The following is an 18,596-nucleotide window of genomic DNA, read 5'->3' as shown; positions in this document are numbered from 1 at the left end:
AATGAGTTGAATGAGCATGTGGAGGGAATTATTACCTCTGCATCCTTCTAGTCCTTGATGGTGGCAGTAACCTCTGCAATCCCTCCAGGAATACAGTATTGCTTTTGGTTTACTATTTTCCTAGGAAGAGGCAGTTCTAACGGCTTTCACTTGGCTTTTCCCACCCTAATAACACTTACTGCCCACGTCAGGGATCCAACGTGGGGGTTCTGTCAGTTGATGGGTATGTCTATTCAAATTATTTATTCTGAAACTGGGGAAATCACTACACGATGGGTTCAGGAACCCACTGGACCCTCTGAGGGATGGATTTGAGCTAAGACCTCATTAATAATCTGACTTCCCTATGACCTCACTCTGGTGGGCCACAAGGGATATTTTGGGTCTCCTGGAATTAGTGTCAGCGTACAACCAATATCCAGTAATCCCTGAAAAGTCTGATTATTTTCCTTTACCCAGTGAACAATCACTCTCAAAAAAGATTGTTAATCCCTTTGGGGAAGGCTGGGAGTAAGATCAACAGTATAATTTTTGGCAGTGTAGTGGGGTCCTTCCTCAAGGGGACCAGGCCCCCCCTTCATTCAAGGGGTTGTGGTCTGTAAACTGGCTCAAGTGTGGGAATTCATTGAGGGGCTGTGACTCTGTTCTGGCGATTCAAATTATACTGCTGTTAAGTTGACCTAGAATTCTTCTGCTTGTGCAGATAAAATAAATACTTAGCAGATTTCCCACCTATTTCACGTCCAGGGATTCAATGACTAAGCAGCCAACTGTGCATGTCCATATGAGTCAGCCTATTCTGATTACTGCTTTGACTCTGCTGACTGTTTTGGGAATCATGCCTACCTTGTCTTTGTTGCTTAAGTTCCTTTACTTGGTCCCTTTCACCACAGAGTCCAATCTGCCCCATTGTATTTCGGTGTCTTAATTCAGTTACAGCAGTTCCCACTGTCAAATCTGGCTTACATGAAATAGCAATCACAGCAGTCTTCAATGATACTGGGGCTCTCTTCACAAATTTGTTCCTAACGTTTGTGGTAAAAGGTGTGTCCTTGGGCACTCCTTGTGTGGATGTGTGGGTCTAACCTGATATACCCACTCTAAGATCCTAATTTCCCTAAACCTTTCAATACCTTCTTCTGCAGTATACCAAGGCAATTCTGGTACTTTAACTCAATTTAGTGTGCACCACCACATAATTCATGCTTCGGCAGCACAGCCAAATAAACTATTTGATCCTTTTCTAACCTCTGGAGCTGAAATACTGAATAAAGAATCAATAGTGGGTCCATATCAATAAACTCAGAAGGATCCGACTTTATGTTCCTTGTATCATTATCCCACACCCTTACTAGCCATTCCCACACATATTCCCCAGGATTCTGTTTGTACATATTATAAAAGTCAAGCAGTTCTTTTGGAGTGTAGTGTACCTCCTCTTGGGTCACACTTTGTACTTCAACTTCTGGGGCTCACTAGGTCTTAAGCCTAGTTATAAGTCTAGAAGCAAAAAATAAGTGGTGCAGGTTGGTCCTGGGAACATTCAGCAAGGTCTCCTAAGGCATCTACCTCAGCCAATGCCCCAGGTGATGTCACAGGCAATGCCCCAGGTGCTGCCCCCGGTGATATCTGAGACAAAGACTCTTTAGTCACAGCTGGGTTAATCTCATCAGATGGGGGTGGAAAGCATAGTGGTTTTCCAGGGAGGGTGGCTTATCACACAAAGACAGAGAGACCTCTTCAGATGAGAGTAAGAGGGCTGGCTCTTTTGACAAGAGTTATTCGATGCAATTTAGGGGCTCAGTGTTCCCAGCTTCCTGATTATCTGCCATATGTCCCTGTCATGGATTGAATTGTGTCCCCCCAAAATATGTATCAATTTGTCTGCGCCATGATTCCCAGTATTCTGTGGTTGTCCTCCATTTTGTGATTGTAATTTTATGTTAAAAAGGATTAGGGTTGGATTGTAAAACCACCCTCACTCAGGTCACCTCCCTGATCCAAGGTAAAGGGAGTTTCCCTGGCGTGTGGCCTGTACCACCTTTTATCTCTCAAGACATAAAAGGAAAGAGAAGCAAGCAGAGACTTGGGGACCTCATACCACCAAGAAAGGAACACCAGGAGCAGAGTGTGTCCTTTGGACATGGGGTCCCTGTGCCTGAGAAGCTCCTTGACCAGAGGAAGATTCAGGACAAGGACCTTTCTCCAGAGCTGACAGAGAGAGAAAGTCTTCCCCTGGAGGTGATACCCTGGATTAGGACTTTAGCCTAGTAGACTGTGATAGGATAGATTTCTCTTTGTTAAAGCCATCCACGTATGGTATTTCTGTTGTAGTAGCACTAGATAACTAAGACAATTACTTACAGGAGATCACAAAATGGAGGCTAATTACATAATACTGAGAATCATGGCCAAGTTGAAACATAACAGTAACCATCATACACACAGTGGGTGCTTAAAAGTATACGTGGAATAAACGAAAAAACGAGTTGCCATTGAGTTGACTTCAATGTATGGAAACTCTATGTGTCTCAGAGCAGAACTGTGCTCCACAGGATTTTCAATGGCTGATTTTTTGGAAGTAGGTCAATAGGCCTTTCTTACGAGGCACCTCTGGGTGGACTCGAACTTTTAATCTTTCAGTTAGCAGCAAAGCATGTAATCTTTTGTGCCATCCAGGGACACCTATTTGTGGAAAAAGTGACTAGGAATTACGATTCACATTTTATAATCAAGAAAAGTTAAGTGGTGCCCTAAGTCAGTGGAGCAACTGCATACCTGTGTCCCCCCAAGGCCTTTCCTGGGGTAGACCACCCTGGGGGTCTGGGATGTGATGAACAAAATCTAGACCTCAGTAGGGCCTGGAGCTGAGGCCCAGATGGGCAGGAAAAGGAATGAGCCTACTGAGAGTCAACCATCTTCCTGGTTGATCCAACAGTGGATTCAGCATTTTCCAGAGGCTGAGCTGAACCTAGGAACCCCAAGGCTCAGGAGCTAAATCAGCCTGACTTCAAATTAAAACAAACATGATAACTATAGTAACCAACATTTGTTAAATCTTTACCTTGGGTCATATACTTTACATGTCTTATCTCATTGAATACCCCTAACAAAGTCACAAAGTAGGGCCTATTATCAGCCCCATTTTACAGAGGGGAAAAACTGAGACCCAGAGAGATGTTAGTTAAACCAGTCAGTGGTAAGACTTGCACCCAGCTTTGTCTCATGGGTGTGCAACCTGTATAGTTACATAGGGTCCTGTGCTTACAGGGTCCTGTGCTTGGTTTAATGCTCTGTTATTGCTGTCTTGAATTTTTTGAGAATTTTTGAACAAGAAACTCCACGTTTTCATTTTGCACTGGGCCCTTCAAATTATATAGCCAGTCCTAGGCTGAGCCAGGAGTCCCTGTTTGGTGGAAATAGTTAACACACTTGGCTGCTAACTCACAAGTTGGAGGTTCAAGTCCACCCAGAGGTGCCTTGGAAGAAAGGCCTGGTTATCTACTTCCAAAAAAACAGCCACTGAAAACCCTTTGGAGCACGGTTCTACTCTGACACACATGGGATCACCATGAGTTGGAGTCGACTAGATAGCAACTGAGGGAGGTAGTGGTGGGCTCAGCCTTAGGAATTTTATATTTAATACAACATCCTTACGGGAACGGTCCTCTTAGCAACCCTGTTTTGGAGAAGAGGAGACTGAAGCTGACAGAGCTGTGGCCTGTCACGTGGGCACACAAGTTCCAAGTCAGAGCTCAGTTGGCTGGGAGTCCAGAGCCTGGGCGCTTAACCACTCTGCTATGCTACCTTCCAAGAAAGTGCTGCTTCTTCAGAAACAAGTCTACCCTCTGCTGGAGTCGGGAAAGTTCCCAACTTTGCCCCCACTCCACCTTGGTGGGCTCCAGCTCTTTCTGGCGTGCCCAAACACCTGGCACCCTATCGGGGACCAGCCAGGGGTGGATCCCCTTTTGTCCCAGCCCCCACTCACCTGAGAAGACAAGGAACAGTGCCAGCAACAGGTGGAAGGAAGTCAAGTGGACCAGGTAGGGAGAGGTGGGCATTGCGAGGGCACACGGTACTGCTGTTCTGCTGTCTGGTGGGTGCTGGAGTCCACGGTGGAGCATGTGAACAAGGCTGTTTCTTGTTCTCTTGGCCACAGCTACTTGGGGAAGTGTTTTCACCACAGCAGGAGAAGGCTCTGGCGCAAGAGGAAGGAGCTGGGTGGAGGGATTTCCGGCTTCTGTGTCATGAATGTGGTTCTTGTAATCATGGTCAAAGCCATAATGACCCCTTGCCACAAGCCTTGTCCTAGGCACCTAGCAGGGGGCGAGGGCACAGCTGCAAGGGTATGCATTCTGGAGTTAGGCCAACTTTGCATCAAACCTTGCGGCTGCAACTTCATGGCTGTGTGGCCTTGTAAAAATCATCTTGCCATCTCTGAGCCTTTGTTTCCTTGTCTGCAAAATGGGCTAAGTAACAGTCCCAACCTCAGAAAGGTGTTTTGAGGATGATATGAGTGGGAGGGCTCAAAAAAAGAAAAAAAGCCAAACCCATTGCCATTAAGTTGATTCTAACTCATAGGGACCCCATGTATTACTGAGCTTCCTAGGGTTTTTCTTGTCTGTAACCTTTATGGGAGCAGATCACGAGGTCTTTCTTCTGTGGTGCCATTGGACGTGTCCAAATCACCAACCTTTAGGTTAGTAGTGGAGTGTAAACTGTGCCACCCAGGGACCTTGTGAGGGCTCAGCACAATGTAAAGGCTAAACCTATTAGCCATCATTATTCATAATGCGTAGGAAAAAGAGGAGGTGGCCTTTGCTTAAGAAGAAGGACTTCTTCCCATGACTGCCCCAGGGAGGCATTTTTTTTTTTTTTTAATTTTTACTGTGCCTTAAGTGAAAGTTTGCAAATTGAGTCAGTCTCTCATACAAAAATTTATATACATCTTGCTATATACTCCTAGTTTCTCTCCACCCTTCCTTTTCGTGTTCATTCGGTCAACTTCTGACTCCCTCTGCCCTCTTATCTCCCCTCCAGACAGGAGCTGCCCATATAGTCTCATGTGTCTACTTGATCCAAGAAGCTCACTCTTCACCAGTATCATTTTCTATCCCATAGTCCAGTCCAATCCCTGCCTAAAGCGTTGGCTTTGGGAGTGGTTCCAGTCTTGGGCTAACAGAAGGTCTGGGGACCATGACCTCCGGGATCCTTCTAGTATCTGTCAGCCCATTAAGTCTGGTCTTTTTACTAGAATTTGAGGTCTGCATCCCACTGCTCTCCTGCTCCCTCAGGGGTTCTCTGTTGTGTTCCCTTGTCAGGGCAGTCATCGGTTATAGCCAGGCACCATCCAGTTCTTCTGGTCTCAGGTTGATGTAGTCTCTGGTTTATATGGCCCTTTCTGTTTCTTGGGCTCATAATTACCTTGTGTCTTTGGTGTTCTTCATTTTCCTTTGCTCCAGGTGGGATGAGACCAATTGATGCATCTTAGATGGCTGCTTGCTAGCATTTAAAACCGCAGACGCCACTCTCCAAAGTGGAATGCAGAATGTTTTCTTAACAGATTTTACTACGCCGATTGACTTAGCTGTCCCCTGAAACCATGGTCCCCAAACCCCTGCCCCTGCTTCTTGGGCCTTCAAAGCATTCAGTTTATTCAGGAAACTTCTTTACTTTTGCTTTAGTCCAGTTATGCTGACCTCTCCTATTTTGCGTGTTGTCTTTCCCTTCACCTAAAATAGTTATCTATTATCTAATTAGTGAAAACCCCTCTCCCTCCTCTCCCTCCCTCCCTCCCCACTCTCGTAAGCATCAAAGAATATTTTTTTCTCTGTTTAAATTTTTTTTCGAGTTCTTATAATAGTGGCCTCGTACAATATCTGTCCTTTTGCAGCTAATTTCCCTCAGGATAATGCCTTCCAGATTCCTCCATGTTATGAAATGTTTCACAGATTCATCATTGTGTGAATATACCATAATTTATTTATCCATTCATCAGTTGATGGGCACCTTGGTTGCTTCTCTCTTTTTGCTATTGTAAAGAGTGCTGTGATGAACATGAATGTGCATTTATCTGTTCCCATAAAGGCTCTTATTTCTCTAGAATATATTCCAAGGAGTGGGATTGCTGGATTGTATGGTAGTTCTATTTCTAGTTTTTCAAGGAAGTGCTGAATCGATTTCCAAGGTGGTTGTACCATTTGACATTCCCACCAGCAGTGTCTAAATGTTCCAGTCTCTCTACAACCTCCCCAACATTTATTATTTTGTGTTTTTTGGATTAATGCCAGCCTCGTTGGAGTGAGGTAGAATTTCGTTGTTGTTTTGATTTGTATTTCTCTAATAGCTAATGATCCTAAGCATTTCCTCAGGCATCTGTTAGCTACCGGAACGTCTTCTTTAGTGAAGTGCCTGTTCGTATCCTTTGCCTATTTTTTAATTGGGTTATTTGTCTTTTTGCAGTTGAGTTTTTCCAGTATCATGCAGATTTTAGAGATCAGGCGCTGATCGGAAATGTCATAGCTAAAAACTTTTTCCCAGTCTGTAGGTAATCTTTTTACTCTTTTGGTGAAGTCTTTGGATGAGCATAGGTGTTTGATTTTTAGGAGCTCCCAGTTATCTAGTTTCTCTTCTGCATTGTTAGCAATGTTTTGTATACTGTTTATGCCTTGCATTAGGGCTCCTAACATTGTCCCTATTTTTTCTTCCATGATCTTTATCATTTTATATTTTATATTTAGGTCTTTGATCCCTTTTGAGTTATTTTTTGTGCATGGTGCGAGGTATGGGTCCTGTTTCATTTTTTTGCAGATGGATATCCAGTTATGCCAGCACCATTTGTTAAACAGACTGTTTTTTCGCCATTTAACAGACTTTGGGCCTTTGTCAAATATCAGCTGCTCATATGTGGATGGATTTATGTCTGGATTCTCAATTCTGTTCCATTGGTCTATGTATCTGTTGTTGTACCAGTACCAGGCTGTTTTGACAACTGTGGTGGTATAATAGGTTTTCAAATCAGGTAGAGTGAGGCCTCCCACTTTGTTTTTCTTTCTCGGTAATGCTTTACTTATCTGGGCCTTTTCCTCTTCCATGTGAAGTTGGTGATCTGTTTCTCCATCTCATTAAAGAATGTCGTTGGAATTTGGATCAGAATTGCATTGTATCTATAGATTGCTTTTGGTAGAACAGGCATTTTTACAATGTTAAGTCTTCTCATCCATGACCAAGGTATGTTTTCCACTTATGTAGGTTTCTTTTGGTTTCTTGCAGTAATGTCTTTTACTCTTCTTTGTATAGGTCTTTTACGTCTCCGGTAAGATTTCTTCCTAAGTATTTTATCTTCTTGGGGGCTATTGTGAATGGTATTGATTTGGTGATTTCCTCTTCAATGTCCTTTTTATCGGTGTAGAAGAATCCAACTGATTTTTTATGTTTATCTTGTATCCTGATACTCTGCTGAAATCTATTAGTTTCAGTATTTTTCTTGAGGATTCTTTAGGGTTTTCTTTGTATAAGATCATGTCATCTGGAAACAGAGATACCTTTACTTCTTCTTTGCCAATTTCGGCATCCTTTATTTCTTTATCTAGCCTAATAGCTCTGGCTAGGACTTTGAGCGCAATGTTGAGTAAGAATGGTGATAAATGGCATCCTTGTCTGGTGCCCAATCTTAAGGGGAATGCTTTCAGACTCTCTCCATTTAGGATGATGTTGGCTATTGGCTTTGTATAAATGCCCTTTATTACGTTGAGGAATTTTCCTTCTATTCCTATTTTGCTGAGTTTTTTTAATCATGAATGGGTGTTGAACTTTGTCAAATGCCTTTTCTGCATCAACTGATAAAATCATCTGATTCTTGTCTTTTGTTTTATTTATACGATGGATTACGTTAATTGTTTTTTTAATGTTGAACCATCCCTGGATACCTGGTATGAATTCCACTTGGTCATGGAGAGTTATTTTTTTTTGATATGTTGTTGAATTCTGTTGGCTAGAATTTTGTTGAAGGTTTTTGCATCTAAATTCATGAGGGATATAGGTCTGTAATTTTCCTTTTTTTGTGGTTTCTTTTCCTGGTTTTGGTATCAGGGATACACTGGCTTCATCGAATGAGTTTGGGAGTGTTTCGTCCTTTTCTATGCTCTGAAATACCCTTAGTAGTAGTGGTGTTAACTCTTCTTTGAAAGTTTGTTAGAACTGCAGTGTTGGAAGTTTTTTGGTTATCTTTTCAATCTTTTCTTTTGTTATGGGTTTATTTAGCTGTTCTACGTCTGTTTGTGTTAGTTTAGGTAGGTAATGTGTTTCTAGAAATTCATCCTTTTCTTCTAGGTTTTCATATTTGTTGCAGTACAATTTTTCATAGTAATCTGATATGATTCTTTAAATTTCGGTTGAGTCTGTTGCAATATTGCCCATCTCATTTCTTGTTCGGGTTATTTACTTCCTCTCTTGTTTTTCTTTTGTCAGTTTGGCCAATGGTTTATCAATTTTGTTAATTTTTTCAAAGAACCAGCTTTTGGTCTTGTTAACTCTTTCAATTGCTTTTCTGTTCTCTATTTCATCTAATTCTGCTCTAATTTTTATTATTTGGTTTCTTCTGGTGCCTGAGGGTTTCTTTTGTTGCTCTCTTTCTATTTGTTCAAGTTGTAGGGATGATTCTGTGGTTTTGACCCTTTCTTCTTTTTGTATGTGTGCATTTATTGATATAAATTGACCTCTGAGCACTGCTTTTGCTGTGTCCCAAAGGTTCTGATAGAAAGTGTTTTCATTCTCATTGGATTCTATGAATTTCTTTATTTCATCCTTCATATCTTCTATAACCTAGTCATTTTTGAGCAGGGTATTGTTCAGTTTCCAGTAGTTTGATTTCTTTTCCCTGCTTTTTCTGTTACTGATTTCTACTTTTCTGGCCTTATGGTCAGAGAAGATGCTTTGTAATGTTTTGATGTGTCGAATTCTGCTAAGGCTTGCTTTATGACCTAACATGTGGTCTTTCCTAGAAAATGTTCCATGTGCATTGGAAGAGGAAGTATACTTGGCTGCTGTTGGGTGGAGTGTTCCGTAAATGTCTATGAGGTCAAGTTGGTTGATGGTGGCGTTTAGATCTTCTGCGTCTTCATTGAGCTTTTTTCTGGATGTTCTGTCCTTCACCAAAACTGGTGTGTTGAAGTCTCCTACTATAATTGTGGAGCTATCTCACTTTTCAATGCTGTTAGAGTTTGTTTTATGTATCTTTTAGCCCTGTCATTGGGTGCATAAATATTTAATATGGTTATATCCTCCTGGTATATTGTCCCTTTAATCATTATGTAGTGTCTTTCCTTATCCTTTGTGGTGGATTTAACTTTAAAGCCTGTTTTGTCAGGAATTAATATTGCCACTCCTGCTCTTTGTTGATTGTTGTTTGCTTGATATATATTTTTTCTAACCTTTGAGTTTTAGTTTGTGTCTCTAAGTCTAAGGTGTGTCTCTTATAGACAGCATATAGATGGAGAGTGTTCTTTTTATCCATTCTGCCACTCTCTGTGTCTTTATTGATGCATGCATTCCATTTATGTTTAGCATAATTATGGATAGGTGTGAGTTTAGGGCTGTCATTTTGATGTCTTTTTTGGTGTGTTGTTGACAATTTCTTTTTCCCACTTAATTTTTTGTGCTGAGCAGTTTATCTTTATATATTGACTTTTCCTCTTATTTGTTTTTGTTGACTTTGTTTCTGTTGAGTCTATTTTTTTCTTGTATTTTATTTTGATAAGTTAGATTGTTAGTCTCTTTTGTGGTTATCTTAATATTTACTCCTATTTTTCTAAGTTTAAACCTAAATTTTATTTCTTTATATCACCTTGTCTTCCTCTCCATATGAAAGATCTATGACTACATTTCTTAGTCCCTCTTTATTGTTTTCATGTTGTCTTCTTTTACATAGTGACATTGCCATTTCCCTGTTTTGAGCATTTTTTAAATCTTGATTTATTTTTTGATTTCCCTGTCTAGGTTGACATCTGATTGCTCTGTCCAGTGTTCTGGTCTTGGGTTGCATCTGATATAATTGATTTTCTAGCCAGAGAATTCCTTTTAGTATTTCTTATAGTTTTGGTTTGTTTTTTTACAAATTCCCTAAACTTCTGTTTATCTGGAAATGTCCTAATTTTGCCTTCATATTGGAGAGACTGTTTTGCTGGATATATGATTTTTGGCTGGCAATTTTTTTCCTTCAATGCTTTATATAAGTCACCCCATTACCTTCTTGCCTGCACGGTTTCTGCTGAGTAGTCCGAGCTTATTCTTATTGACTCTTCTTTGTAGGTGACTTTTTGTTTACCCTAGCTGCTCTTAAAATTTTCTCTTTATCTTTGGTTTTGGCAAACTTGATTATAATATGTCTTGGTGAATTTCTTTTAAGATCTACCTTATGTGGAGTTCAATAAGCATCTTGGATAGATATCTTCACATCTTTCATGATCTCGGGGAAGTTTTCTGCCAATAAATCTTCAACAATTCTCTCTGTATTTTCTATTATCCCTCCCTGTTCTGGTACTCCAATCACTCATAGATTATTTCTCTTGATAGAGTCCCACATGATTCTTAAGTTTTCTTCATTTAAAAACTTTTTTTTTTATCTGATTTTTCTTCAAATATGTTGGTGCCAAGTGCTTTATCTTCATTCTCACCAATTCTGCCTTCCACTTGCTCAATTCTGCTCCTCTGGCTTTCTATTGAGTTGTCTAATTCTGTAATTTATTGTTAATCTTCTGAATTTCTGATTGCTGTCTTTCTATGGATTCTTGCAGCTTATTAAATTTTTCATTATGGTCTTGAATAACCTTTCTAATTTTTTCAACTGCTTTATCTGTGTATTCCTTGGCTTGTTCTGTGTATTGCCTGATCTCATTCCTGATGTTTTGAAGAGTTCTGTATATTAATCTTTTGTATTTTGCATCCAATAATTCCAGGAATGCACCTTCATCCAGAAGATCCCTTGATTCTCTGTTTTGAGAGCTTGTTCAAGTGATCATGGTCTGCTTCTTTATGTGATTTGATATTGACTTTTTCTCCGAGCCATCAATAAGTTATTGTATTAGTTTATTTTATGTTTGCTTACTGTATCCTAGCTTCTTGCTTTGTTTTGTTTTGATATGCCCAAATAGGTTGCTTCAGTGAGCTAGCTTGATTATTTTCACCTTTGAAGCTGTAATGTCCTGTCGTCAGATGACTAGAGCTGTTATCACGTATATCAGCCTAGGAGTCCATTCATTTTTCTTGTATGGATTCAGCTCAGGTGTCCAGGTAGTTGATCATCAAGTATGTGGTAGAAGCCCTGTCCTACAGTCTTAGGAGGCAGAGGTGACTGGTGTAGGTACCAGTATCTGGTTGCAGCAGGGGCTCATGCTCTGAACAAGACAGGGGGCTGACAACCATCCCCTGAGTGTCTGTGAGGAAAGCAGATTGTTCCCTTGAGTGCACAGGTGGGTGGGTTCTACAGATGGACCATGAGCACCCAATGCTTTTGGTTGTGAGGACTGGGAGGTACCAGTTATTCTCGGACTTCTGTCACAGGTGGCTGGGTGACCTGAGTGGAGCCACTAGTCCTTAGGCCCCTGATGTGGGTAGGTGAGGACTCTGTTTAATAGGCAGTGGTGTCAAACATCAAACACCCACCTCTCTACTGCACAGCTGAAACAGTTGCAGTCTGCCAACAAGGGCCTATTCTCCTGAAATAGGCTCACACAGGTCCATGCAGGGGGGAAAGATATTCAAAGTCACGGGCCATTTATGCCTGGGCAGGAGCCGCTTCTGTCCTGAGCTCTCCAGGTTAGTGGAGCTAGCAGATTATCTTTTCCCCTAATTGTGAGTTTATTCCCTTTCCAAGGCCAGCAGAATGGCTCAGAGTGCTCAGCAGGACCTATCTCAGGCCCAGGGAAATCGACAGCCACTGAAGCCGGCTTGGGGGCTGGTGGCATGGTAAAATGTACATAAGTACTTAGCTTTTGCTGAGTGCGCTATTCTTCTCTGGTTCCGGAGGTGTGAGTAGGCTGTGCGGGTGGCTGTTTCTTCCTGAGGAAACTGCAGACTAACGCTACCACCGTCGCTCCCAGGACTGGTGCCTGGGGGTTCCTGGCAATTCAGGTCTGGCAACTCCTCTCCGCTCCTGAACTGTCTCTCCCTCCCCCTGCTGCTCAGTCCATTTTCTAACTTTGCCTTCGATGTTTAGGCTCTTAGCTTGTCATAAATATAATTGTTTCACTTTTTTTTTCAGGTATTTGTTGTAAGAGGGTTCACCAAAAGTGTCTGACTACTCTGCTATCTTCACCCTGCCTCCTGGAAGCTTCCTTTTGGCAGTGCAGGGAAAGCACAGCCTTTATCCCTAAGTGTATAATTATGGGCAACCTTCTAAACCTCTGTTTCCTGGGATCCAAATCTAGCACACTCAGATTGCCCAAAAACTTCTGTTTGTAGCATCTTAATTTTCTACAACTTGTCTAAACTCCCACGGGAGCCCCATCATGGTGGCTACCAGGAAGAAAAAAACCAAAACCAAATCTGTTGCCGTAGAGTCAACTCTAACTCATTGTGGCCCTATAGGGTGAGTAGAACTGCCCCGTAGGTTTCCAAAGAGTGGCCGGTGGATTCAAACTGCCAACCTTTTGGTTAGCAGCTGAACTCTTAACCGCTGTGCCACCAAGGTTTCCCTATCTGGAAGGGAAGCTTAAATTTGCAATTAGAGCTATTGTAGGCCTTTCCAGGTTCAGACCTTTCTGGGTTCAATCTTGGCTCTACCCGTATCTGGCTGTGTGATCGTAGGACAATTAGGTAAGACTTTGTGCCTCAGTTTCCTGATCTGTAAAACAGGAATAAAACTATGGTTGCATGTAAGGTGTGTGGGTAAGCACTCCGTAAACCACCCTCATTCACTTTTAGATTAACTCAGTCTTTTCTGAAAAATAGCTCAGGCTTTCAGTGTTTGCCTTCCTCCTTTTAATTCCAGATGGTTCTTGGGTACAAAGAAAACTGAAGTTGCCTCCTGGGGCAGGATGAGAGGCTTTGGATCTGGGTGCTGTCTCCTGGGTCCTTGGGGGTCTGAAGGAGGTTGGTCTGGTCCCTGAGAATTTTGCAGAGTCTGATGAGGTGTGACTGCTCATGTCTGGCCCTTTGGGGCTATTATGGATTGAATCCTCCCCTCCCCAAGATATGTGCTGGAATCCTAGCACCTATACCTGAGGGATTTTCCTTGTTATGTTAATTAGATCATACCCAAGTGAAAACCAAAAACCAAACCCATTGCCATGGAGTCCATTCTGATTCATAGCAACCTTATAGGACAGAGTAGAATTGCCCCATAGGGTTTCGAAGGAGTGGCTGGTGGATTTCAACTGCTAACCTTTTGGTTAGCAGTCATAGCTCTTAACCACTGCGCCACCAGGGCTCCACGACTGAGTGAGGTGCGTTCTAAATCTAATCACTTCTGAGTTATGAAAAGAGCAAATTAGTCAGTGATACACAGGTACGCACAGGGGAAGGCAGATGCCACGTGAGGATCCTATACAAGCCAAGAAACCAAGGAATGCCCAGGGCTGCTGATGAGGAAGGAGTTGACATGGCTTAGACCCTGATTGGGACTTTTAACTTTCAGAACTGTGAGAGAATAAATTTCTGTTTTTTGAATCCATCCACCTGTAGTATTTCTGTTACAGCAGTACTAGGAAAGTAAGATAGGGCTTTGCCATGGAACCACTGCTAACTCCCGTGGCTCTCTGTACCTGCCCTCCTGTTCGGGAGACCCATGTATTGGAGCCTCTTTGAACTGACTACAGGCCGAAACAATTCCATCCATCAGGCCCCCAGCACTTCCACTTCATCCCCACAGGGGTAATTCTGAATCACTTGCTCATCTATGTGGATTCCTTTGTCAGTTACTTTTTTCTTCTCAAATTTTACTTAGAAATACTTTTATTTATTTTGGTAGGTAAGGCATTGTATCAGTTAGCTATTGCTGCATAACAAGCCACCTTAAAACTTAATGGCTTAGAACAATAACCATTTATTTAATTCATGGTTATGTGGCTCTGCTGGGTGGCTCATCTGATCTCAGTGATGCTTGGCTGGATTGCTCATGTGCATGAAGTCAGCTGCAGGTTGGCCTAGTGACTCAGCTACTGTAGGTTTGGCAGACTGTCGCCTGGGGTTCCTCAGCTGTCCTCCACATGGTCTCTCATCTTCCAAGAGGCGAGCCCAGGCTTGTTCACATGGGAGTGGCAGAGTTTTGAGAGAGAGTGTTAGCTGTAAGGCACTATGTCACTTCTGCCACATTCTGTTGGCCAAAGTAAATCATGAGGCCAGGCCAGGCTCAAGAGATGGGAAGATAGATGTCACCACTTGGTGGGAGGAGCTTCAAAGTCATATAGTAAAGGGTCGGGATACAGGGAGGGAGTAAAACATTGTGGACATTTTGATAATTTGTCTCTCACAGGCATCCTCAGGATTCAATGTTTGCAGGATTCAAAGCCTCCTTTATAGGGGTCCTAGACACATTATTACCCCCCATCTTAGTTATCTAGTGCTGCTGTGGCAGAAATACCACAAGTGGGTGGCTTTAAAAGATAGAAATTTATTTTCTCACAGTTTAAGAGACTAGAAGTCTGAATTACAGTGCTGACTCCAGGGAAAGGTGCTCTTTGTCTGCTCTGGAGGAAAATCCTGGCCTCAGCTCCTCAAGCATTCTTCTCAGGATTGCTTGTTGATCTGCACATGGCGTCTGTCTTTCCTCCATCTGTGCTTGTTTGTCTCTGTGCCTAATCTGCTCTTTTTATATTTTAAAAGTGCTTAGGTTTAAGACACACCCTACACTGATATGGTCTCATTAACAGAACAAGGAAAACCCCATTCCCAGCTGGGATTACATCCACAGGCATAGGATTTAGGATTCCAGCATATCTTTTGCCCAGACACAGTTCAATCCATAACACCCCCCTTAGAGTTAACTATACTTACCAGTTTCTAGTGCCACTTTCTGGAGATGTTCTTACCTTAACTATTTCTCATCTACTACTCGGAAGCCAAGTTGGACATGTTCCCTCTGTGCGGTCTGTGGCATCCTGGGTACTCTGGAAAGCAGGTCATGGTCCCTTCTGCTTTGGGAATCCCTAAATATCCCTGGGGTTTCTATCATATTCCATGGTCACCCCACTCCAAGGTTTTGACCCCATCCTACTGCCAGGCCCTTAGCATCTCAACTCCTGCCCTTCTCTTCCTCTTTTTTTCCTGCCCTCTATCAGTTCACAAGGAGAGGTTTTCCCCTTCTTCCATCTGGTAGGGACTTTCTGACACCACAGCGCTCTTCTCTAACAGATGGTCTTTGTTCTAGCTGGGATTCCTCAGGCTCCTTCCTCAAGGCAGTAAGTCTCATGGTATAGCCTTAGTAAGGGAAACAGCTGCGTGAGGAGGAACTGGATTACTGTGAGGAGGAGACACACAAAGAAAGACTTAAAAATGTTATATTTGTCACACTCATCTGTAAAATGGATTAAATGAAACAGTGAGGTATATGGCTCATAGTAATTGCTCAGTACCCTGGAGTGATGATATTTCTCCTGGTCTGGGTATTTGGATGTCACATGAATGGTGGTGCCTGTTACTAGCTTGAGGACTTAGTCTAAGTTGTCCTCAACAGGTCACCTGAGATAAATGTAGAGATCAATGCTGACTACAAAAATACCAACATTGCCATTTTTTAATTGTTATTTATTTGCTTGCAGATGAGGTTGAATGCTTTCCCTACATTTGTTTACTTGTGTTTTCCATTATATGTTAAGCAATGAACTAGCTGTTGTTTTAACAAAGTTCCATTTTTTATAGGGTGGGGGGACTGGGCTTGCCTGGGACATGAGCTATTTCCTTGAAAAAATGAGGAATCTTCAAGTTCAAGCCGGGACTTTACAGGCTGCTTTGTTTTATCTCTAGTTTCAAGGTATGGGGCATCTGGGACATTCTCCATCTCCTTCTTGTGGTAGTCTGATGTCTGTGTAGTAGATAGATTGGAGGTGTCCAGAGTAAGAGGAAGTTATTGGAGCAATCTACGTGAACACGTGAGGGTCTGTAATCACGCATTTGGAGAAAAGGGAAAGAATCAATGGCACTTGGAGACTTCAACGCAGGGCAGGGACTAGGGGGAGGCAAGCAAGGCACTTAGGGTATAAAATTTAAGGAGGCCAAGTTGTGGAGGTATCCACACTGCCCTTGTTTGACCCTAGAACGGGTGCCTCCTTAAATTTTGTGGCATATGCTCCTTGCTTGCCTCACTGTAGTACTGGTCCTACTTCGAGGGATAGATGAGGTTGAAGGAGGCCAAAACATCCCCAGAGCTCTCAGCATTGGAATCTGGGAACGGGATGTTGAAGCTGAAGCTATTGTGAGTGGAAATGCTGAAGAGGAGAGTCCTGCCCAGGGGTAATGGAAGTTGGGCTTAGCCCCTCCATCTTTGTTTCAGTGACTAGAAATGTTCGAGAACCACAATAAAACAAAAACAATTGGAGGCCTATCTTCCCCTGGCATACCTACCATTTTCCAGAGAGTCTCCAGAACTTTTTCTGGACCACACAGTCTGGCCCAGATCTTTACCAGGGCTATTTCGAGGCTCATAAATAATCTTAGCTCTACCCAGAGCCGTATTTCAGATCTGGAAAAGTGCATATCACACCTCCTCATCACGCAGAGACACAGAGTAGGCTTTACTATAAGACAGTGGGCCTTACAGTTAGGTAGGATCTTATAGTAAAGTAGGAAGCAGTAGCATGAAGATAGGACAAGGTATCCCCATTCGTCTCTAGAATCCTAGCAGCTGCTCCTTGGAAAGCACTGAGCAGAGTTGGGTTTGAATCTGGGGAATGGAGCCCATCTCATAAGATGGGTATGAGGATGAAATGAGATACTGCATGTGAAGTGTCAGCCCCAAGGTGGCACCAAGTAACTATGTTTTCCTTCCTTAGGTGGAATTATAGAATGTCACAACAGGAAGAGAATTTGGGGTTCTCCATTTATTTTACTTCATTTTTCCTTTGAACCTTAAGTTTACAGAATTGTACCTTTCATAATTCTTGCTTCTTGACACTCTCATCATTGATCAATGTATGGTCCTCTTTTAATAATCTACTTACCTACCTTCCTACCTACTTAAAAAAAAAAAAATAAAAATTACTTATCCATTTGTCCACCTGTCTTAATTTCTTGGTTCTGCTGTAACAGAAATACCACAAGTGGGTGGCTTCAACAAACAGAAATTTGATTTCTCACAGTTTAGGAGGCTAGAAGTCCAAATTCAGAGTGCCGGCTCTAGGGAAAACCTCTCTCTGTCTGCTCTGGAGGAAAATTCGTTTCAGTTTCTCTAGTGTTTTTCTCAGCATTCCTTCGGGGCATGTATCTTCCCCTCTGTTCGTGCTTTGTGTCTAATCTGCTCTTTTTATATTTCAAAAGTCATTAGGTTTTAAGATACATCTTACACTGATATAGGCTTATTAACATAACAAAGAAAACCTTATTCCCAAATGGAATATATAGAGTATGTGAATGTTATAGGGGTTAGGATTTATAACACATATTTTTCGGGGATACAATTCAATTCATAACATCATCTATCCATCCGTCCATCCATCCATCCATCCATCCATCCATCCATCCATCCATCCATCCATCCATCCATCCATCCATCCATCCATCCGTCATCTACCTACCTACATACTTATCTATCAATCTTACATTGTTAATATGTCTATTTATTGCTTGTTTATGATAATATAAACATCCATGAAACCACCACCCAACATGGAAGTAAGAACCTTGACAATAACTCCCGTATGCTTACATGTACCCATTCTTCCCATCCCTGTGCCTCTTTCCATCCAAGGTGACTAGAATCCTGAATCTTGGGATTCTTTTCTAAAAATATGATTTTATCATATTTATATGTATTCCTAAAAACTATATAATGTTAGCTACTTTAGCTTTATAAAAAGAATATATGCTATATGATTTTTTTTTGTGTTTTACTCCCCCTCAATATTTTTATAGCTAAGATTTATCCAGATTATTGTGTGTAGCTGCTGTATAACATTCCATTGTGTGACTACACCACAATTATTTACCCATCAACCTATATGTGGGCATTTGTACTGTTTTTAAGTTTTGCTGATTTCAAACAATACTACTATGTATTTTTTTTTTTTTTTGTCCATATCTTCTAGTATATATGTGCAAGAGCTTCTTTGGGGTGTAACTGAAGCATGGCAATACCAGGTTATAGGATATGCGAATACTCAACTCAAAAAAATTTTCCAAACTGTTTCCAAAGCAGCTGCGCCAATTCATGTGCCCACCAGAAAGAATGAGCCAGTTGCTCCTTTATTTTTGCTATTTGAACAGGGACAAAATGGTATCTCAGTGTGGTCTTGACTTGGCTTTCTCAAATTCCTAATGAGGTTGGACTTCTCTTTATGCGTATTTCCCATAGTGTTTCCTTTAGCTCCATTTTAATGATGGGCAGTGTGGTTTCATTGCAGAGCGTGGATGCTCACACTGTGCTTTCCTTGAGGAGCCGGGAAGGG

At 41.9% G+C, this 18,596-nt stretch overlaps 2 protein-coding genes across 5 annotated transcripts in view; both read right to left on the bottom strand.

The window, feature by feature from the left end:
* SIRPB2 (signal regulatory protein beta 2) overlaps positions 1 to 4,124 on the bottom strand; it is a 37,949-nt gene extending 33,825 nt beyond the window's left edge. Inside the window, exon 1 of the mRNA XM_023550108.2 lies at positions 3,989 to 4,124. Within this exon, the coding sequence (XP_023405876.1) occupies positions 3,989 to 4,124 (136 nt within the window). The remainder of the gene's footprint in view (positions 1 to 3,988) is intronic.
* The window catches only part of LOC100675194 (signal-regulatory protein beta-1-like), a 49,699-nt gene that overhangs the window by 16,278 nt on the left and 14,825 nt on the right, over positions 1 to 18,596 (bottom strand). For 3 of the 4 annotated variants that reach the window (XM_064275899.1, XM_064275897.1, XM_064275898.1), the window contains one exon: positions 3,989 to 15,454. In XM_064275899.1, the coding sequence (XP_064131969.1) occupies positions 15,403 to 15,454 (52 nt within the window). In that variant the 3' untranslated portion in view covers positions 3,989 to 15,402. Of the gene's footprint in view, positions 1 to 3,988; positions 15,455 to 17,692; positions 18,403 to 18,596 lie in introns of those variants that run through there. The other variant, XM_064275900.1, reaches the window with a different exon arrangement.

Source organism: Loxodonta africana, chromosome 24 (assembly GCF_030014295.1).
Source record: "Loxodonta africana isolate mLoxAfr1 chromosome 24, mLoxAfr1.hap2, whole genome shotgun sequence".
Lineage (NCBI taxonomy): Eukaryota > Metazoa > Chordata > Mammalia > Proboscidea > Elephantidae > Loxodonta > Loxodonta africana.
The sequence above is the reverse complement of the archived record's forward strand: the minus strand, read 5'-3'. Positions and strand labels throughout refer to the sequence as shown.